This window comes from Ictidomys tridecemlineatus, chromosome 4 (assembly GCF_052094955.1).
Source record: "Ictidomys tridecemlineatus isolate mIctTri1 chromosome 4, mIctTri1.hap1, whole genome shotgun sequence".
NCBI classification, from domain to species: domain Eukaryota; kingdom Metazoa; phylum Chordata; class Mammalia; order Rodentia; family Sciuridae; genus Ictidomys; species Ictidomys tridecemlineatus.
Window position 1 is genome coordinate 63,437,609 of NC_135480.1, and position 22,744 is coordinate 63,460,352.

The 22,744-nt window shown below is 40.7% G+C and overlaps 1 protein-coding gene and 2 non-coding genes across 3 annotated transcripts; all 3 read left to right on the forward strand.

The window, feature by feature from the left end:
• Positions 1–14,654: 14,654 nt before the first annotated feature.
• Positions 14,655–21,055, forward strand: Rps3 (ribosomal protein S3). Its single transcript, XM_005323204.4, has 7 exons — positions 14,655–14,799; positions 16,072–16,202; positions 16,961–17,054; positions 17,528–17,622; positions 19,509–19,696; positions 20,142–20,338; positions 20,978–21,055. The coding sequence occupies exons 1-6, from the start codon at positions 14,770–14,772 to the stop codon at positions 20,333–20,335; spliced, it is 732 nt and encodes a 243-aa protein (XP_005323261.1). The 5' UTR covers positions 14,655–14,769; the 3' UTR covers positions 20,336–20,338; positions 20,978–21,055.
• On the forward strand, positions 15,547–15,691 carry LOC120890130 (small nucleolar RNA SNORD15). The gene has a single exon (XR_005734380.1). It is a non-coding gene; the product is annotated as a small nucleolar RNA SNORD15 (small nucleolar RNA).
• Positions 19,893–20,035, forward strand: LOC120890129 (small nucleolar RNA SNORD15). Its single transcript, XR_005734379.1, has one exon. It is a non-coding gene; the product is annotated as a small nucleolar RNA SNORD15 (small nucleolar RNA).
• Positions 21,056–22,744: the final 1,689 nt, after the last annotated feature.

Here is a 22,744-nt window from a genome sequence, read left to right on the forward strand (position 1 = left end):
AAGTATTTGGTGACTGTAAATTTTTAGAAAAGAGGAAACTGTAGTCAGGGAAGAAAATTTAGAGGGGAAATGATGTGTGCTGCTTAGCAGAAGGATTTTTTTTTTTTAATGCCTTCTAGGGTAAATAAAGGGAAACAGAGGAAGAGAATAACCAGGCCTTAGAACGACAGTCCTTTAGCAGCAAAGGAAAAAAAGCTTCTGGAAGAGGCAATGGGACCAGACAGTGACTATCTTCTGCCTTTAAAGATCTGAAGCCCTGAGGGTGGGAAGGAGACCAAGTTTGGAATGGTTGTTAGGAGCACATCTCCAGGCTTCCAGGAAGAGGCTCATTCATTCATTCGACATGTATTTACTGAGCAACTACTCTGTGCCAAGTCTTGTTTGAAGAACTGGGGAATATAGCAATGCACAAAAGTTTTAAAATTCGTGCTCTCATGTAGTTTACAAGCTAGTCAGAAATAGGAAAAAACAATTAATCAGTAAGACAAAAGTATAAATGCTCTTACTCCTTGACCTAGCAATCTCATTTCTGGGACTTTAGCCCAAAGCTTCATCTGCACTATACGAATTATCCTGATCAAAACGTTAACAGTGCCAAGGTTGAGTAACTCTGCCCTGGTGTGTAGCCAGAGCACAGAGAGCTCTCCCCCACCTCCCCCTCACAACCTGCCCCCCTGTTTCCCACCCGCAAGCAACTGAGAGATGTACAGGGACAGTTGCGCTACTTGTCACAGATGTTAGTCAATACCAAATTAGGAAGTTGATGGAAAAAATATCTTGCAAAACTGTGTACTTTCTCAACACTACACAGGAGTAAACCATGCATTAAAAAATGGAGGAAAAACGACTAAAATGTCAGGGTAGTGAACGATAGAAATATTTTTCCCTCTCATTTCCCTTTTTCTCTTCCCTAATATTTCCTGAGAACCATGTCATAAAATGTTTATGTAGATAATATATGTTGGGCCTGGGGATGTGGCTCAAGCGGTAGTGCACTCGCCTGGCATGCATGTGGCCCGGGTTCGATCCTCTATCACCACATACAAACAAAGATGTTGTGTCCGCCAATAACTAATAAATAAATAAATATTTTTTAAAAAAGATAATATATGTTTATTTATACAAGTATATACATATATATATACATATATGTGTGTGTGTGTGTGTGTGTATATATATATATATATATTCTTACTCAAATATCAACAGACACACCCAGAAACTTGAAACTCAAAGTCAACCAACTAACTGACAATGAAGGGTAAGGGAAAACTAGAGGATTATTCAGGTACACACACACATACACACACACACACACACACACATATGCATATAAGTATGTTTTTATTTATTTACTATTTTTTCAGTACTGGGGATTAAACCCAGGAAATTGCATATGTTAAACGAGTGCTCTACCACTGAATATATCTCTGGCCCTTAATATTTTATTTTGAGACAAGGTCTCACTAAGTTGCCCAGGCTGGCCTTGAACTTGAGATCCTCCTGCCTCAGCCTCCTGAGTCACTGGTATTACAAGCATAAACCACCATACCTGGTTCATATTTCTAAACTTTTAGACCTTTAATATATACAAATAATGCATGATATTCTCCCAGTACTTAAAAAAAAAAAAAAACTAAAACAAATTTGGAAATGACACACCAAGACCAGTGCACAGGTAACTGCCGCTGCAAGGCTGATGCTAAGCACTGCAGGGACACAGCTCTACCTTCAGCTTTGAACTGACACTGGAAAATGGGGTTACCCGGTCACAGGGAGCCAGTACATTCTACTAGATACTGCCTAGTGGCTTTATAATTAACTGTACCATTTCTCTCTATCACCAGGAGGTATGACAGAACCAGAGGGAGCCAGTACTTGACACCAGGCTTTAGTCCCCCCACCTCTGCCCTCTGGTACTGGGGATTGAAGCTAAGGGTGTTCTTTTACTGAGCCACATCCTCAGTCCTTTTTATTTAGTTATTTTTTATTTTATTTTATTTTATTTTATTTTATTTTTTGAGATAGGGTCTTGATAAGTTGCAAAGGCTGGCCTTAAATTTGCAATTTTTCTGCTCCAGCCTCCTAAATTGCGGGGATCACAGATCTGTGCTGCTATGCCTGGTGACACCAGCTTTAAAATGCTGGCCATTCTGACAGTTGAAAAGTATAATTTCATTGTTTTGATTTGCATTTCCTTTATTGTGGGGGGGGAGATTGAATAGTTTCAGGTGTTCACTTTTATTTTTATTTAATTTTTTTTTTTTTTTTTGCAATGTTGGGTCTGAACCCAGGGCCTTGCTCATGCTAGGCAAGTGCTCTACCACTGCCCTATTTTTATTTTTTTAAATATTATTATTTTCTGCACTAGGGATTGAACCCAGGAGCACTCTACCACTGAGCCACAACCCCAGCCCATCCCAGCCCCTTTTGTTTTTTATTTTGAGACAGGGTCTTGCTAAATTGCTTAGGGCCTTGCTAAATTGCTAAGGCTGGCTTTGAACTTGCAATTCTTCTACCTCAGCCTCCCAAGCTGCTGGAATTATAGGCATGTGCCATTGTGACTGACCCTATTTTTATTTTTAAGTTAATTAAAGGTTTATGATAATGCACAAATGCAAAAATGATCTTAAATTTCTAATTAAGATTTTAATTGGCATACATGCACATCATACAACAGAGGACATGGTGAACACTCCTGTAATCCCAGCTGCTCAGAGGCTGAGGCAGAAGGATCACAACTTTGAGGACAGTTTGGCAATTCAGGGAGACCCCATCTCAAAATACAATAAAAAGGGCTGGGGATATAGCTCAGTGCTTGCCTAGCATGCACAAGGCCCTTGGTTCAATTCTCAGTACTGGACAAAACAAAAACCAAAAAAGAAAAGTTTATCTCTTTCCCGTGGATCTGAAGCTAAGCCCCTGCAGACTTTCTATACAGAGACCATGTCTGACAGCCATTTCTAGAGTTTGCATTCAGAGATATTTGGTGCATATATAAGCACTTATATGTATTGCCTTTCCAGGTTTTACATACATACATATATATATATATATATATATATATATATATATACATTTTTTTTTTTGGCAGTCCTAAGGATTGAACCCAGGAGAACTGTACCCTTGAGTTGCACCCCTAGCCTTTTTAATTTTTCATTTTGAGATAGGATCTCTCTCCCAAATTGGCCAGCCTGGCCTTAAACTTGTGATCCTCCCATTTTAGGCTCCCATGTCGCTGGGTCATAGGCATACACCACTGCACCTGGCACAAATTATAACATTTTCTACACCATTCTGCATTTTGCTCTTTTAAAAACTTAATCCTGGGCTGGGGATGTGGCTCAAGCGGTAGCGCGCTCGCCTGGCATGCGTGCGGCCCAGGTTCAATTCTCAGCATCACATACAAACAAAGATGTTGTGTCTGCCGATAAATAATAAATATTAAAATTCTCTCTCTCTCCCTCTCTCTTTAAAAAAAAAAAAAAAAAACTTAATCCTAAAAAGTAGTTTATCCCACTCTTCACAGAGCCATCTCATTCTTGTTCATGATTTCTAGTATCCCTCCCATTCAGTAAACGTACTATAGTTTGTTTAAACGGTGCATTGGAAATTTTGGTGGCCTCCAATCTTTTGCTTCACTGATTGTTCTTATGCATATATATTTCTCACATATGGGAACATATGTGTAAGATAATTTCCAAGAAGTGGAATTTCTGAGTCAAAGGGTTAATGTATTTAACATATTTAAGGTTATTACCAAATCACTTTCCATATCAATTTACTGATTGTCATATTAATGATTATGAAGAAACTATCTGCTTATATTTTAATTCAGAGAAAAATATAACATAGTCATTGTCTTTGATCATAAGAGATCATCATTTTTGAAACATTGACTATGCATCAGGAATGTACACATATTATCAAAACACTCCTGACACCGTGAATTAAGCCCTTTGTTTAAGATACCAAAGAGTGGCTTATCAGGCTCTAGCTTTGGCCTGATCCTGGTCCTTGTTACTATGCAGGAAGCTGACACCTGGTATGAGGAACTAGATTCCAGGGTAACTCATGGTGATGTCATGTGACCAGTGCCCCAGAGCACAGGGACAGGTCAGGCAGAGGCAAGGGTCTGAAAAGGATTCACAGAGGGAGGGCCTTTCAGGTGAGGCTTAAATATTGGAGGAGCAGATCTGGCTGATAAGTAGAAAAGGGTCCTCAGCAGGGAGAGACCAACATTCACAAAGACATAGAAACTGGAAAATCAGCTCCAGAGAGGAGAATAAATGTGTGCAGAGCAGAAGCTGGTCTGGGGCCAACGCTGGAAAGGTGTGTTTCAGGCAGGTGGTGAAGAACCCCTCACAGGCGGCTGTCAGACACTTGGCTCTTCAGTGGGAGATCACTTACTTATCTGGGGATCTGAACACTGAAGAAGTGGCGCAGAGTGGAAATCAGACTCTGGAGTCAGACCATTTGGATTTCAGTCTCACTTCTCCCCCTTCTTAGCTGAAGACTTGTCTCCCCTTCTGTAAAATATAGAATGTGATTTACAAAGTTGTTATAGGGATGGAGTATTTCAAGCATGTTTTAAAAAAAGCAAAGTAGGAGAATATCTGACTCTTGGCAAGTACTCAATAAGTGGTATCCACTTATTAGCAAACAACTAAATTGTTTTAAAGAGGTTTTTTAAAATTGACAATCTTTTTCTGTATTCTGTTAAAAATTTTTAGTTGGCAGAGAGTGGTAATGATGGGCTCTACTTAGTTAAATGGGACAAAAGGTGACGCTGTAATGGCCCAGTCGAAGATCCTCAGAGAATGGTCTTGATCCCTGGCAGCACAGCCACTGAGTTAGCTCTCAGTAGTTTATACATATGGCCAAACAGTAATTATTAAAAAGTGTTGAAATACAATTAGGATGCATTGACAGCTGTCTCCTCACCCCTCAGGCCACCTCTTGATACATTAGAGCTGCAAATGTAGCTTTTTAAAAGTTAACATTTATTTCACTCTTACTATGTAAATATCTCACAACAAACTATAACAAGTACTATTATTCCTGTTATACAGATGAAGAAACTGAGGCACAGGGAAATTTTTAAGCGAGTTGCTCAGGGCCACATGATTGGGATGCACACCGGGCTTCATGAGTCCCCAGCCTTCTCTCACCTCTTTTCAGATCTGCCGTTTCCAGGTGAAACTGGATCAAGAGTTCAGTTACTGTCACCAGTGCCTTCCCTGTCATTGTGCCTTTTTGAAGTTAAGCTGCCTGAACCCTTGAACCTTCTAAATCTAGCCTGAACATCTCTGGTCTCAAACTGAAGGAAGAAGGCTAGAGGGGTTATGAACATGTCCTAATCTGGGGCACCATAGGCTGAGCTGCATTTTAGAAAGCAGCTCTGGTGTATCAAGAGGTGGCCTGAGGGGTGAGGAGACAGCGGTCAATGCATCCTGAATATCTGTGACAGGTGTTGAGTGGCAGGGGCTGGAGGTCAAGGCTACAAGGAGGAGTTCTTGGCCTCACTTGTCCTGCAGCAGGCATCTACCTAATTAAAATTAACTGTATCCACAAGTGCCTATGGAGCCCTTTTGAAATGTGACCAGTTCAAATTGAGAATGACTGTAAATAGGGGCTGGGGATGTGGCTCAAGCCCGTAGTGCGCTCGCCTGGCATGCGTGCGGCCCGGGTTCGATCCTCAGCACCACAAACAAAGATGTTGTGTCCGCCGAAAACTAAAAAATAAATAAATATTAAAATTCATTAAAAAAAAAAGAGAGAGAGAATGACTGTAAAGAAAACACACATCGGATTTCAAAGACATAATACTAAAAAAAAAAAAAGAAATGAAAAAGTAAGACATCAGAATAAGTTTTATGTTAATTATATGTTGAAGTACATTTTGGATTTATGTGATTAAGAAAAAAAAATATTATTAGCCAGGCCTGTAATCCCAGCTACTCCAGAGGCTGAGGCAAGGAATCCAAATTCAAGACAGCAAGACCCTGTTTAAAAAAAAAAAAAAAAAAAAAAAAAAGGACTGGGGATGTAGCTCAGTGATAGAAAGCCACTGGGTTCAATTACAATACTGGGGGAAAAAAAAAAATCATCTTTTTCTTCTCTATTTCCTTTTTTTTTTTTTTTTTTTTTTTTTTGGAGACAAGGTCTTATTAATTTGCCCAGGCTGCCTTGAATTTGCAATCCTCTGCCTCAGCTGGTATTCACAGGAGTGTACACCGTGCTCAGCTCATGAAATTACATATGTGCTCACGTTATATTTCTATTGGACAACTTTGGACCATAACCTTGCCTGCAGGTGACCTGCCTCCCTTCACTGCCTGAGAAGCTGGATCCGCGTCAGAGAAGGTAGGCGGAAGTGTCCCCCAGTAAGGTTCAGGGCTGCCGCTGGACCGCCCAGGGAACTGGCGATGGACCACCCCGCCGTTGTCCTCTGCCGCCCTCTGGTGGCTTGTCTTCCAAGCGTTCCTACGGCTGTTAAGCGACATCCTGTCTTCACAGATGGAAATGTATTGGACTTGCCATCCTGAAACACTTTGTGGTCCCAAATCATTTATTTTTCTTACCTACTATCATTTTAGTTATGTATAGGCATCAAATAGGAGACTAGAGGTATAGCTCAGTGGTAGAACTGTTGCCTATCATGTGCCGAGGCCCTGGGTTCAATCCCCAGTGCCACCAGGAAAAAAAGCACTTGATAGAAGGAATTTAGGTCATTTCCCGGTTTCTATTTACTATCTCCCCCTCCCCACCATTCACGGTCTTGATCCATCACTTTCACAACAGGTATCAATACAATTAAGATGCCTTGGGCTGGGGATATTGTTCAGTTGGTAGAGTGGTTGCCTCATATGCACAAGGCCCTGAGTTCCATCTCCCAATCCCCAGCACCACCAAAAACAAACAAACAAACAAACAAACAAATGCCTTAAGTATCTCTTAACTTCTTCATGTGCTGCTTCTGGTTCAATTATGTCTAGAAAAATGATGCTACCTTTCCCTTTAAATTCCGGTAATTTGATTTAGTGAACGAGGAGTTTGATCTCAAGACAGAATCCTTTTGTTGGTAAAAAGTGTTAATAGTGTGATAACAGGTTAAACTGCATTATAAAGATTATGGAAACATAATATATAAAAAGTATTTAGTACAGTTCCTGGTACATTATAAACTCTCAGTTATTGTAGCTATTAATATGTGAAATTGTTACTTATATAAGCAGCAATCTTTTAAGAGTGTTATTTGTCCCTGCATGCTGGGACTCTGATTCAGAACCTTCTTGATAAGTAAATAAAGGGAATGGAAAGAAACTAAATTTCACTGGATCACTAGGCTGGGAAAATACCCAGCTGGGTCTTCTTGGAAAATGACCCATCTAGACTGAACTTGAGTTAGCTCTGCCAACTAGGACTAGAGGAGTGGCTGGGGAAGAGGTCATGGATCAACTCCACGGGAACTGTGGATTTTCAAGGGTGCACAAAGATACTCCCAGGGTTGTGTGGAATGGAAATATAAGTTAGAGAGGAAAACATAACAACATAAGTGCTACTGTTCTGGGAAAACTTATTTTTAAGTAGCTAATTGCATCAAATTTCTGTGGTATTTATGTTCCCTGTGGATAGAGGACATTTAAAAATAGTGACTGCTTTATTTCAAATATTGACATTAATACTGGAAACTATAGTTTTTGCAAGTTTATTTAAACTCATGATGAAAGGTCTACCTATGTTAAAGTCCTACATAACTTTGATTGGATATGTAGCTCAGTGGTAGAACATCAGCTTACCATGCATGAGGCCCTGGGTTCCATCTCCTGCAGCCCAAACACAAATAAATAAATAAATCATATATATATATATATATATATATATATATATATATATATATACACACACACACACACATACATACACACACACACACTCTCTCTCTCTTAAGAGTCAAAGAAATTTGAATCCTTCAAATTATTTTTTAAAATCTTTTTTAGGTGTAGATGGACACAATACCTTTATTTGTTTTTGTTTTGTGGTGCTGGGGATAGAACCTAGTGCCTCACATGTGCTAGGCAAGCATTCTACCACTGAGTCACAACCCCAGCCCTGAGTCCTTTTTGAAGGGAGAATGCACAAATTTTTTGAGGACTAGGGCTCTAGGCTATATACTCAGCCTGGAATTGCTGCATGGTAGTAAAATAGTGAGTGTCCTATGTGTTTGAGAATGAAAGGCAGTGGTGTTTTGGTTGTCTATGAGCCACATGTTGGCATTGCTGAAAGAGACCTGCCCTAACCAAAGTCATTGAAGATTAATAACATAAACCTAAATGCTTAGATGTTTGTTGGCTTTAACAGCAATGATAATCTGTCCCATCTAACAAATAATTTCCATGTGCTGGATACTAAGCTAAGAGCTTTACAGATATCATTTCAATCAACCACAGAAAGTCTGTGAGAGTAATGATAATTTCTTCGCTTTTCAGGTGAAGAATATGAGGTTCAGAGAAGTTAAATGACTTGCCTGACCTCACAGAGCTTGTAAGTAGCAGCACTGGAATGTGAAACACATTGAGCTGGCTGCAGATTTCCCTACCTCGCCACCTCCCCTACCCTGTCACTCTGTCTCCACCTTCCAAGCATGGCACCAGCCTCTCCCGTGTACCTGTGTATTATGTGTCTCAGGGCTGGGTCAGGTGATAACGCATCTACATACTGAAGATTGATCCTAGGGAGAGATCTCGTGCGTCCAAAGTTTTTATTAACCAGCACAGTGTCTTTTTTATTTTCCTGGGTCATTTTTCTTCCTTTTTAAAAAAATCCCTTTTTAATGAAAACATTTTATTATTTTGAATCAGAAAAAGAAAACTATTTTCATAATTCAAGATGTTCTTTTGTCCCCAAAGGCTTTAGCCCATGCACTCTGCCTGATGTGTCCCATGGTCTGGTACACACGTATCTCTTGGGAGCCTCAGCTCAAGGATTAGAACATTGTGACATTTTTTCCTACTCCCTGCCTTCCTAGATGCTCCCTCAGTGCCCAGTTATCCCTACCATGACACTTGAGATGCCTATCATATTTATTTATCTTTACCCCTGACCCCAGATTTGAGTTCTTGGGAGGCAAGAGTTAAATCAGATTCATCAGTGAACCCGGGTCCAGGCACAGAAACTTGCTCCAAGTAATAATAACTAATGCTAATTGAACACTTTCATGCCCCTCATACTAAGCACTTTGCCTGTATTAATTAATTTAATCTCACAACTATGCCATAATGGGAACTTATTATTATTTTCATCTCATTTTACAGATGAGGAAACTGATACAGAGATAAATTGCCTGAGGTCATGTAGCTAAGAACCATCCAGATCAGGGATATAAGCTCAAGTTGTCTATCTCAAGTCTGTGACCTTAAACACTCTGCCATTCTAAATAGATGCTGAGTGGCCACATAGCCAGATTGTTCAGGGAAATTGGACAAGGCCAAGTGGTTTTCTCACTGAGTTCATCTCTACTCATTCACTAGACCAATCAGACATCAGTTTATAAAAAAGATATGTGTATAGGGAAGAAGGACTGTGATGGTCTCATTTCCCTGGATCCAGAAACAGCCCTAAATTTTCCTTTTTTTTTAATATTTATTTTTTAGTTTTCAGCAGACACAACATCTTTGTTGGTATGTGGTGCTGAGGATCGAACCAGGGCCACACGCATGCCAGGAGAGCGCGCTATCGCTTGAGCCACATCCCCAGCCCTCCTAAGTTCTCTTAATTTGCCTCCTCCATATTTCCAGAGCTGATCTTCTGGGCCACAGTGAGAGGTCCCCAGAACTCAATAGAGGATGAAACTTGGCTGTAAGTTTCCCAGGGCTCCCAGCAAACAGAGAAGAAACAAGATAAGTTTTTAACATTCCTTGTAACTCCTTGTAAACCATTTATTTTCATTAAGTCTGTGGTGAAAATAAGACTTTCCATTAAGTCTTACTAAATGCTGATCCTCGGCCAATCACTGTGCCGTGTCTCATGGAAACAGTCAAGTAAAACACCTTTGATCCCTGGAGTTGAAAAGATTACAGAAGTACAGTAAAACAGAATATAATAAAGGCCTCAAATGTGATCACAAATGTAATACTAAATTTTCTAGTAGTCATGTGAAAAAAAAACAAAAGAAAGAAGAAACAGGCAAACTTAGTTTTAGTAACATATTTTAGGGTCAGGCATGGTGGCACACACCTATACTCCCAGTGACTCAGGAGGCTGGGGCAGAAGGATCTCAGGCTGTCGGGGAAATCAGCAGAAGCCTGTCTCAAAGTAAAATTTTAAAAAAGGCTAGGGATGTAGCTCAGTGGTTAAATGCCCCTGGGTTCAATATCCAGTATTATATTTAAAAAATTCACTTACTATATCTAAAATGTTATTCTTTAACATGTAATCAGTATAAAAATTATATATTTTATATATTTTTTATTCTTGAAGACTGGTATTGTTTATACTTAACAACACTTTTCCACTCTGAGTAACAATCTTTCAGTGAATAATAGACCCATGTGGCTAGTATAGATTTTTTTTTTCATGAAATATGGCTGTTTTATTTTTTTTCACCTTTTTTTATTGGTAGTTCAAAACATTACAAAGCTCTTGACATATCATATTTCATACATTAGATTCAAGTGGGTTATGAACTCCCATTTTTACCCCAAATACAGATTGCAGAATCACATCGGTTACACATCTACACATCCACATTTTTACATAATGCCATATTAGTAACTGTTGTTTTCTGCTACCTTTCCTATCCTCTACTATCCCCCCTGGCTAGTATAGATTTATATTACTAGTAACAGACACTGAACTTTCTGAAGAAAGGATTGTAGGATTTGGTATTGCAGGCAGAGACAGCCACACTGTTTCACAAGAGGCTATGTGATCAAAACTTTGTATGCTTGTAGCTTTTTGCATGTTTTCTTTTTTCTTCATTTTCATTTTGCAAGTACTATGTGAATAAATTTTCATTATAAGAAGAGTCCAACAACAGAAACTGCTCCTCCCAGTTACTCTGGAGGCTGAGGCAGGAGGATGCAAATTCAAGACTAGCCTTGGAAATTTAGCAAGATCTTATCTCAAAATAAAATAAAAAGGGCTGGAGACATAAAGGTAGGATATCCTTATGTGCAAGACTCTGGGTTCAATCCCCAGGTCTGTAAAAAGAAAAAGAAAAAAAAAAGTAAGTGACAATCAAATATGATCACTATTACCCTGAAAAAGCAATCCTTTAAGAGCAGTCCTAGTGGGAACAGATGTATCCTCTCCTCTCTTTGAGAATTAGATCTTCCTCCAGGATTGGTAAGGTGGTTTTTTTTTTTTTTTGTTGTTGTTGTTTTTTTAATTAAACACTAGATAAAGTAGTTAGCTTGTTCAGGGTCTTTTTGGAAAAAGAAAATCTATGTTTGAACATTCAGCTCAATTAGACGTTCACCCCATAATGAGGCCACAGGATAGCTAGCCTAGACTACCTGCAACAAGAGATGAAACTCCTCTGTCCTCTGGCCTGGCTCTGATCCAGGCCCTCCTGGGGCGAGGAGGAAGGCACTCCCTCTCCCACCCACATACACTGCTTAAACTCTACTTCCTTTTTTTGTCAGGCTCCTGGAGCTGGATTTAGGTAAATTAAATGCTTTCTATGAGGTTCTGTTTTACTTGTCTTGAAGCCACTAAACTACTCTCAGAAACTGTGGGCTGTGTTCATTCAACCTCAGCAATTCTCACCTCTGGATTTTAGGAATTTCAGGAAAGTACCTATGTGGTGTTCATGAGACCCAAGGCATGGCCCAAGTGTAGCCACAAAGTCTCATGTGTTCTCAGACACAGTCTTTTTTCTTCGCGTATCTAAGGACAATTCTGTGACACTGGGGGCTAACTGGATAAAACCTTATTTACATTTTGGATACCCCAGGGGAAATGAAGGCACTACTCCTACAGTCCGCTCTTCATTAGAACTCTATGACTGCACTGTAAATTTTAGCATTATTTAGATTAATAGAATGCCATTTTTCTTATGTCAGTCTTACATAACACAAAGAACATTATAATAAAGACAAAGTCTTCCTTTATGGTTTTTCTGTTGGACCAGAGGATGATATCTAGGCAGCTGTCTGCATTACTGGGGAAGGGCAGCAGATGAGGTATCACGGAACCACAGAGAGGTATTTACCTCAGAGGACTTGCTATGGTTTCATCTTCAGTATTGAATCTTTATTTTATTTTATTTTATTTTTAGTTGTATATGGACACAACACAATGCCTTTATTTTTATGTGGTGCTGAGGATCGAACCTGGGTCCTGCCCATGGTAGGCGAGTGGTCTACCATTGAGCCACAATCCCAGCCCCCAGTATTGAATCTTCAGAAATTGGTTTCATGAACATCCCAGAAAAGAAACAGTACTTGCAAGCAAATTTGTTAAGAACAATACTGCCAGAAACTGATCTAAAATTCAGAATCCAGGCATGGATTTGTTTGCTCACAGACTTGTATTGACTGGGCTTGAGCCTGGCCAGATCCTAGGTTCTCGATATGATAAACAAAGCAGACTTAGCTCAGGCTCTTACAAAGCTGAGGGTCTAGTGAGAGAAACACATCAACAGACCATTCCAACCTAGTGAGAGGAGTGACATGGTGGGGGTCATACAGAAGGCTATGAAAGCAACGAGCAGGGGCATCACCTGGAGAAAGTGTGTAGCATATTTAACATTAGGGATGGCAAAGAAGGGAAAGAGCTAGTATGAAGGAAGAGTATCACAGGAAAGGGAAGGAATGATTGCAATATTTCAAAGAAACAAAACTAAGACAAGGCATGGTGGTGCCCAAATATTGTGGAGGCTGAGGTAGGAGGATCACCAAGTTCAAGGCCAGCCTGTGCAACTTATAAAGAGCAGCCTGTCCCAACATAAAAAGGGCTGAGGATGTGGCTAAGTGGTGAGTGCCCCTGGGTTCAATTCTCAGGGTTAAAAAAAAATATATAGAAAAGAAAGAAACTTGAAAGAGAACACAAAGGTGAGGCTGACCTTGGCTAGGAAGACTGTTTCTTTCCTAAACTAAGAAAGAAAAGATGACCATGGGTACATAGAATTATAAGATGGATGGAAGACAGTTGTTGCCTATACAATCTGTATGGGGGGGAAGGGATCAGGAGGGAGGTTAACTTCTCAGAGTGAGGAGAAAATGCTGGTGTTTGTGATTTGAAAAAGATTATATTTGACACTGTGGGAGAAAGAGACATAAAGATCAGAATGGGAAAATGCAGGAAATTCACCTAAAAGGACTAGCCTATTTGAAGTGGACCACTGTGTCCCCAGGATTCAAGGTAGGGTGCTCTTCTACAGTACCCATGACCCTAGAGAGAAATCACACTGGCAAATTCACCAAGGTTATGGTTTTGGCAACCTGACACCACTTAGTTTACAGACCTTGGGCAGGAAGAGGTGTAAAGAACAGAGGAATATGACAGATGGAGGGGGGATTAGAAACCTGTTTCTGTTTTCCTCATCTCAGCCAGTGCTGTCACCAAGCATCCACCACTGAAATCAGGACCCATGGTATCATTTTTTATTTTTTTTTATTTTTTTTTTTGCTTTTGCTTTCTCTCTCTCTCTCTCTCCCTCCCTCCCTCCCTCCCCCCCCCTCTCTTAAATAGCCACAGCATCATTGCTTCATTTTCAATTTCCCTTCAACCTCAATCCACATTCAAGATATATCAGGTCCACACCTATCCTATCTCTGGTTCATTCCCTTCTTTTCCTCTTCATTTGGTCTCAGCTGTCACAGAACTGTTAAGTCTATGATAATAGGACTCCTCACTTGGCACCAGAGTTGTTTTAGTGCTAGAATTAAATATACTCAAAATGGTTTCTAAGCCCAGGAAATAATTGAGTGAAGCTTCCAGAGACTTCACTCAAGTGAAGTGAGTGAGTTCCGTGGTACACTGAAAAGTTATTTTTCATCTCACAGGGACAGGGGTTCTTTACCATCTCCAGCCCTTTTTATTTTTTGACATAGGAGCTTGCTAAATTGCTGAGGCTGGCCTCGAACTTGCAATCCTCCCGCCTCAATCTCCCAAACCCCTGGGATTACAGGGGTGTGTGACTGCACCTTGCTAGACATTTTCATAATAAATCGAAACGGATTTTTTTTTTTTTTTGGCTGAAAAAAATGAGCAGGCCAGCTACTACTCTGTCCGATACAAATTTTAATGGATTGTTATGAAAGTGAGGTAGGGGTACATGAGTTAATAACATTAAAAAAATCACATAACAGTTCCTAGAGAATTTAATAAATGTTAAGTATTATTATCCATTTAGAACGGAGAAAATGGACACAGATTGGAGAAGATGGGGTGCTTGAATAAATTTCATTGAAGGGCTTCCGGCAGATTTTCATTACTGTGGACCAGAATATGTAGGAACCAGGGTTCCGCTGATCAAGTTCTGTTGCTTTGAGAGTTAATACCTGTAATTTCCATCTCTACGCCACACGTTGCTAGTTTGTGAGCGGTAAGAACTAGACTCCAGATTGCTCTGCAGTTCTGTTCTGCCTACAGGTGTCACCATTACGATTCTTCTCTTAACGTCTTCTTTACGTGAAACTGCATTTCCCATGAGCGCCCGCCGGCGTCGACGTCGCGCAGTGTTTTCGCCGTCGCTCCGCGCCCTTTATACTCACTTCCGCCCGCTAGTCTTCCTTTCCTTTCGGGGCTTGCGGCGGCAAGATGGCGGTACAAATTTCCAAGAAGAGGAAGGTGAGCCTTTGGGCCCGAGGACGGGAAACTCTGGGGATGCACGGGCCCAGGATTTTCATGGGGTGTTATTGAGAGACCCACAGCTCCGTGCCTTGTTCCAGGAAGTGGCTATGGCTGCCTTGGGTTCCCGCGGGCTGCGGATGGCAGTGGATTGAGGGCGAGGCCCGCGGCGGCTGAGCGCAGTGTGGCTGGGGAAGATACAGATTCCGCCAGTTCCCGACTTAGCTGGGCGCCCCACCTGCCCGGGAGAAGGAGCTTGTGAGCATTTCTTAGGCCGACAAAATAATAAACGTAGCATTTAGAGGGCATGAGGCGTCACATCTCATCCCATGGCTTTGGGAAGGAGCGACAACAGTGTAGTTCGGTTTCCTTGCGTAGTGTCTCAATGTATCTAACAACTCCAGAGACCTCAGTTGGAGAGGCTACTGATAATTGTTCCTTCCTGGAGATTCTCGGGTTCAATTTTTTGTCATTCCCAGAGTAAAGAGCTGTAAAAGTCATTAGCTTTAGAAATAGACGGTTTGTTTTTATCGATAGATCAGTTCACAAGTACGTTAAGACCAGGTAAACATGGCTGGGATTTTTGCGACCAAGTTGCAGTCCCCGTGTGAGACTGCTATCTTCGGCCCACACTGCTCCTTTGACAAGTAGGTGTCCTTGCAGTGCTTAATAAGATATATATATATATATATATGCCACTTTAGAGCAGCTTTTTATTTTACATGTTTAAGTACCAGTTTTTAAACCCTTCAATGAAGAGATGATGACGAGTCTGACTTGGTTCATCTTTGGCCATGCGGCCCTACTCTGTGCTACGTTCTGTGGCACAGTTTAAAGGACCCTGGTAGAAGAAACTAAGTAAAGATGACCTAGAGGCATTTGTCTGAGAAGGGTTCCTGTATTGCTGTTGGAATAGGAGCATTGGGAGAATTAGCTGAATGTGATGGCACATGCTTTTAATTCCAGCAACCAAGGAAGCTGAGGTTCCAGCTCAGCCACAGCAACTTAGTGAGGCCTTCTCAAAAAAAAAAAAAAAAAAATTGGTGAGGATGTGGCTAGGTGGTTAAGCTGTCCTAGGGTTCGGTCCGTGACACCACAACAAAAAAAATAGAATCATTGATGGGTTATTTGTTGGAAGTGTTGCTTTGTAATGAGTGATTAATTGACTGATAAACTAGACCAGTCCAGGGGAATGTAAGCCTTTACTTGTTTCCTAATTTTTAACTTGTTTTTTCTTTTTTTTTCTTTTTTTTTCCGTGGTGGTGGTGTTAGTTTGTTGCTGATGGCATCTTCAAAGCTGAGTTAAATGAGTTTCTCACTCGGGAGCTGGCTGAAGATGGCTACTCTGGAGTTGAGGTCCGAGTTACGCCAACCAGGACAGAAATCATTATCTTAGCTACCAGGTAAAAACTCACTCATTACCTATGATTGTTATATATACTAAGGTGACTTACTCTGTGTAAACTTTGGAAACAACCAATGAATCTGGCCTTGGTGAATGCTTTTCTCCCCCATCAGTATTGGAGATGGTTCCCAGGGGTGCTCTACCACAGAGCTATATCATTTTTCTTTATTTTTTGAGAGAGGGTCTCATTACAGTACCCAGGCTGGCCTTGAACTTAGGCCCCACTGCACCTGGTTAGCCAATGGTCCTTTATTGACATTTCTCATGTTGAGTCTGTGAGAATCCTGGTATGACTCTACCCTTCCAGAGCTCTGAGCCAGATGGACAGACAGGAACAGACACTGCTAGAGAACTGGGGAAGGCACTGTTTGTCCTCCACTTGGCTGCACCCTGGATGCAAGTTTTTTAAAAGCTGGATTTAAAAATTTTTATCTTAGTTCTTGTTATTTAAAATTTATACTTTCTAAGCAGGGCACAGTGGCACATGCCTGTAATTTTAGCAGCTTGAAAGACTCCGTCACATAGGATCCCAAGTTCAAGGCAGCCTAAGCAACTTAGCAAGACCCTCAGCACCTTAGTGAAACCCTGTCTAAAAGGGGTGAGTGGGGTTGGGGGTTGTAGTTCAGTAGTAGAACACCCCTTGGTTCAATCCCTTGTACCACACACAAAAAAGCTACATTTAGAATTTTGTCATAAGATTTGAAGTTAGGTTTAGAATTTTGTGAGAATCATGAATTGTCACCTTTTTTCCTTTAGGACACAGAATGTTCTTGGTGAGAAGGGGCGGCGGATCCGGGAATTGACTGCAGTAGTTCAGAAGAGATTTGGCTTCCCTGAGGGCAGTGTAGAGGTGAGTGGTCATGGTTTGTGCCAGAAATTATTATGGACTTGGAAATGGCTCTTTAGAATGGTACTTAAAAAAAAACCTTGATGTAACCTTTGAAACTTTAATGTATTTGTGTTTATTGAGTATTACAAATATTGTGTTTTGTTAAAGTTCTTAATCAGTAGTGGGCTTAATTTTATAGGTCTGTTCAACTAATTTGATGGCTAAAGAATTTTTATATTCCACTCGAGTATAGAAAAGGTAACACAGGATAGACTGGCTACCCCATTGGTCTTCCTAGTGTGGCTTTAGGGTGAGCCAGTGGTGGGAACACAATGAGAACTGTGTCACTATGTACCTGTGTACCATGTGTGGGTAGAAGTGCTTCAGTTCTTCAGGGTTCTTCATAATATTTGATGGTGTAGGAAAAAGATGATTGTGCTGGCTTATAATTGGAAATAGTGAAGTTAACAGCGTGTGTCTTGTTTTCTTTAAAGCTTTATGCTGAAAAGGTGGCCACAAGAGGTCTCTGTGCCATTGCCCAGGCAGAGTCTCTGCGATACAAACTCCTAGGAGGGCTTGCTGTACGGAGGTGAGTGTCCTGAAACTTGATGGTTATGCACTCTTGGTGTGGATCAGAATATGGTATCTGCCATTTTGTTGATTTAGCAGATGAACTCTTATAAAGTGATAGGATCATCTAGTCTCCGAAGATACTGGTAATCCAAGCCATTGCTGAACTAGTAGGCTGACAAAATTAGTAAAGAAGCAAAAGCCATAAAGTGTGGTCAGTGCTGTAATGGAGAAGTGTTCTGCGTACTTTGAGAGTAGAATAGAAATAGAACTGCAGCCTCCACTCACTAAGGAGTAATTCATATTAACTCGGCTGGTGTTATGTATCTATAGGCAATAAGTGTGCTTTGGCACTTGTAGGATACCTCCATTCAAGCCAGCTAGAAGCCATGCAAATCCACTAATGAATTCACTCTTTTGAGGGCTGTGAAGAGAACATAGTCCTGGTGGGAGACAGCATAAAATCTAGACACTTAATCTCTATAAACTATAGTTACGATAATGAGGAGTGATAAAGGGCAATAGGGAGTTGGTTGACAAGCTCTTTGTGCAGTATGACTATTTGTGGAGTGTCTTCCCCTTGTTTGGAATTTAGACAGTACTTGACTACAGAGCCCTGGAGGAAGGAATGTTTTTCAGCTCAGGAATGACATGAATGTTCTGCTATAGGAAGGTTGGTCTGTGGGATTGGGTAATATAGTCAAGGACATGGAAAAGACAACCTGATTTGAGTGCCAGTTCGCTGTTATAACAGTATTCCTGAAGTTTTATTTCTGGGCTAACATTACTGCCATCACTGGGAACTTCTTAGAAATAAAAACTGTTTCTATCTAGTTCCCATTGAATGAAAAATTGGGGGTGTGTGTGGCCCAACTCTCTGTCTAAATAAGCCTTCCATGTGATTTTTGTTGACATTAATTAAAGTTAACTTGGAAGTTTTGCAACCTAATCAAATTACTGAGTTTCTCTGACCGTTGGATCTCCTTTAAATAAAGGTTATTATGCCAGTTGTCCTTAGTTGTGATGATTGAATGACATTGAGAAAGGGTGGGAAGTGGTTAATAATCCAGTTGGTATCTCATATGGTGTAAAGCAATGGATAAGACTGGGCAGCAAAGGCAGGTATTTTAAAGATTGAGTTTTATAGACCTAAAGTTTTTTCCAGCACTCTGATATCAAAACAGCCAGGTTCCCATATAGTACTCTTGTTCACTTCTGAGTATGAATTCTAGAGGTTGAATATTTCAGTAAACCATGGAAGAACCCTAAGTTATTATTAAGAGCGGGTTTGTGGGGTTTTTTGTTGTTGTTGTTTGGCACGGGGCATTAAACCTAGGGTTGCTTTACCACTGAGCTACATCTCCAGCTTTTAAATTTTCATTTAGCAACAGTATCACTAAGTTATCTAGGGCCTTATTAAGTTGCTGAGGTTGGCCTTAAACTTGGGATCCTGTTACCTCAGCCTCCTGAGTCTCTGGATTACAGAGACTGTACCAATGTGCCTGGCTGTACTTGTGGAGTTTTAAAGTATAGTTCTCAACTTTGGTTGTATGTGAAAACTACCTAGGGACCACTTTTGAAAATGCCTTGAGCTTTGCCACCCCAGAGCCATCAGGGTTTGGTTTTTATAAAGCCTTCTGAAGTGATATGCAGATACGGTTGGAATTCACTTTGTTGCTTGAAGCTTAACATTAATTCCCTAAGGAAAATTAGCCTAAGATTAGTTATGAGAAGAATAGAAGAGAATTACTATTTTGGGGGGTCAGAATGTGATCTCATTTGCTCTTCATTAAAGGATCATTAGAGAGAAAAAAGATAGTCTTTTTTTTTTTTAACTTGCTGGAGAGGTTAGATGAATTTTGTATTTGTTAATAACACAGGTGTGTTTCTTTTGTTCTTCTAAAGGGCCTGCTATGGTGTGCTGCGATTCATCATGGAGAGTGGAGCCAAGGGCTGTGAGGTTGTGGTGTCTGGGAAACTCCGAGGACAGAGAGCTAAATCCATGAAGTTTGTGGATGGCCTGATGATCCACAGCGGGGACCCTGTTAACTACTATGTTGATACTGCTGTGCGCCACGTGCTTCTCAGACAGGGTAAACAGCTGGGGATATTTGAGGCAAAGAGCATAAGCAGATGTTTCCATAAACAACCTCAGTATTTGTAGGGATTTACCTTGGAAATAGCTGGGCATGTTAGTACTCCTTGGGTTTATTGATTAGCTGCATGGATGTAAAATTTGTATTGTTGATCATTGCTTTGTTTTTGTCTTGTCTTAGTCTTCTCTGTACCCTTCAGTGATGATATGATGACGAGTCAGAAAGGTCACATCCTGCTCTTGGTCCTTGTCAGTGCCACGTTCTGTGGTGCTGTGCAGGGTTCCTTTTGCAAGTGTCCTGTTCATTGATTGATTTAGAGGCATTTGTCTGAGAAGGGGCCAGATCCAATGGTGCTCGAGAAAACTGCTCTTTTCTATCCTGTATGTGTGTGTGAGGGGAGTGTTGGTGAAGCACTATTTAGTTCCTGTCTGATGTCCTCTAGGTGTGTTAGGCATCAAAGTGAAGATCATGCTGCCCTGGGACCCAAGTGGTAAGATTGGCCCTAAGAAGCCTTTGCCTGACCACGTGAGCATCGTGGAACCCAAAGATGAGATCCTGCCCACCACTCCCATCTCAGAACAGAAGGGTGGGAAGCCAGAGCCCCCTGCCATGCCCCAGCCAGTCCCTACAGCATAACAGGTAAGTCTGCAGTGTCCTTCCTATTCCTTGTGCATGTGTGTGCATATGCATGATCACGCATGTGTACACTGGTATCAAACTGATAATAAGCACTTGGTGAATAAAATTGGATTCTGGAGATTGACTAAGTTGGAATCTGGGGCCCATTTAATTCACAGTTCTGTTGGGGTGGCTGATCCAAGAATGAAGATCCTACTTTTACTGTTATCTGAAATACTTGCTCAAGATTTTCAAGGCACTCTTGTTAGTAATTGGCTGGTGTTCTTCAGCAGCTCCCTAACAAGCAGCCTCTTATGTATCTGAGGGTTTTGTTTGTTTCTTGGTGGTGGTGCTGCTTCTTATTTTTATTGGTACTGGGAGTTGAACCCAGAGGTGCTTTATTACCAAGCAACATCCACAGCCCTTTTTTAATTGTTGTTTTGGGTCAGGGTCTCACTAGGTTGTTGAAGATCTTGGTGAGTTGCTGAGGCTGGCCTAGAATTGTGATCCTCCTGCCTCAGCCTCCTGAGTCACTGGGATATTGGCATGCGCCACTATGCCTTCCTGTATTGTTAATCTTAATGTGAACCTATTTGATAAGTGAAGGAACTTGATACTGAGGTACAGTGTCACTTACTGTTGTGCTCTGTTTGGTTTCAGGGTCTTCTTGGCAGCTGTATCTGGAGTCTGGATGTTACTCTTTAAAGACATTTAATAAAATCTTGTACAAAGACATAAGGCCTGACTAGATTTTCTGTCCACTATTCAAGCTGAGTTATGTTGGACTGTGGAACATATCATTTTGGTTTAAGCCATATTTGCAGTATTTGCAAAGGGCCAAAACTGGAGGAACCAAGCAGAGCTAACCAGAGAAAGATGAGATTGTGAAGATTGACAGCTGGCAGGCAGCACTTTGATTAATTATCCCTATGTTTCAGGATTACAGGTTTAGAAGAAGAATTTGGTTTGGAAGGTGGTGATTGAGCCTAAGGCCTAGCACATGGTAGACATGCACTCCACCACTGAGCTATGGGAGTTAAGATTATTTTTTCCTGCTGTATAAGGAAAATTGTATTGCACATAGAAAGTAAATATAAGTACATACTTTTGCCATCCTGTGCTAAGTGTGTGTGTTATATGAATTCTTAGCATCTCTAAAGTGTAAAGGGGATTTGACTGTGCTATTGTGCTTAAATCTTAGAAGTGAATTGCCTTAAGTAGTGTAAAACTGTCATTAGAGTCCACATCCTAAGTCCTATGCAGTGAGCTTTTATAGCCTGGAATACTATTAAAAACACCTAAATTGTCTACAGTTTTATCTGTTTAGAAATATTTTTGATTAGGTGAAATTGGTGAAGGTAAAGTTGGCTTGAAAAATCCCATAAGACTGGTAGACCATTTTGATTGGTCACAGAGGAAAGTAATTTACCACTACATACAGCTTCCTAATGACACCTGTTATAGGAATGGGAGGCCAAGTCAGGTGGCTCCATCGATTGCCTCAGAAGTGCTGTTTGATTATTTGGTTGTCTTAACTATATAGAGTCAAACGAGCACCTGCACTGTACATTGTTATGGTAAGGGCTTTTATTCATCAGGTTTTTATTAATTCATGGATAGCAAGCACAACCTGTAAGGACTTCTGAATTCTCTAATCATTGGCATAACTAAAGTGTTAGTGACCCATTTACTGGCCTTGAGTGAGTTTACTTTGTAATACCTTGTGTCTTGAAACTAAAACCTGACTTAACAAAAATAAGTGGGGCTAACATTATCCTAAGAATGAGCCTTCTCAACTGATGAAAGGTTTCTGGGAAGATTTGAGAGTGAGATATTGTAAAGGCTGCCTGTTGGGGTAACTGCATCTGTAAAATGGTTGTGTGCTTACCCTCAAAACTGACAGTTCTTTGGCTTTTATCTTCCACCAGAACTGGGAAAGTTTTATTTATTCCTTGTAGGTAAAACTAGGTGTTTTGCAAATTTTGCTAAAAATGTTGGGGTTTTATTGTATTTTGGGTGGTGCTAGGGGTCAAATCCAAGTCCTTGAGTGTGTTGGTTAAGGGCTGTCCCACTGAGCTATTATCAAAAGTCCAAATATTTTCACTAGCTAAGCTGCTTTATTCCTGTTATTTCTTAGCCTGTGCTGATGTAGTTGAGACATGATTATTTGTAGTGAAATGTGTTAAAATTAATTGGAGTATTCATAGAGAACTGGGTGATGCAAACAGGTTAAGACAGTTGTCATCTGAGACCTTAGCATTTAGTACTGGCACAGCCAGTTACAGATCTTTGTATGTAGTGGTAAATTACTTTCCTGATGGTTTTTCTGCAAACCTCATCAATCCACTTAGAATTGTAAGTTCTTTGTCTGTGGGACAAAATAAACTTCCCAGCAGGTGATGTTGTAACAAGACTGCTGTAAGTAGC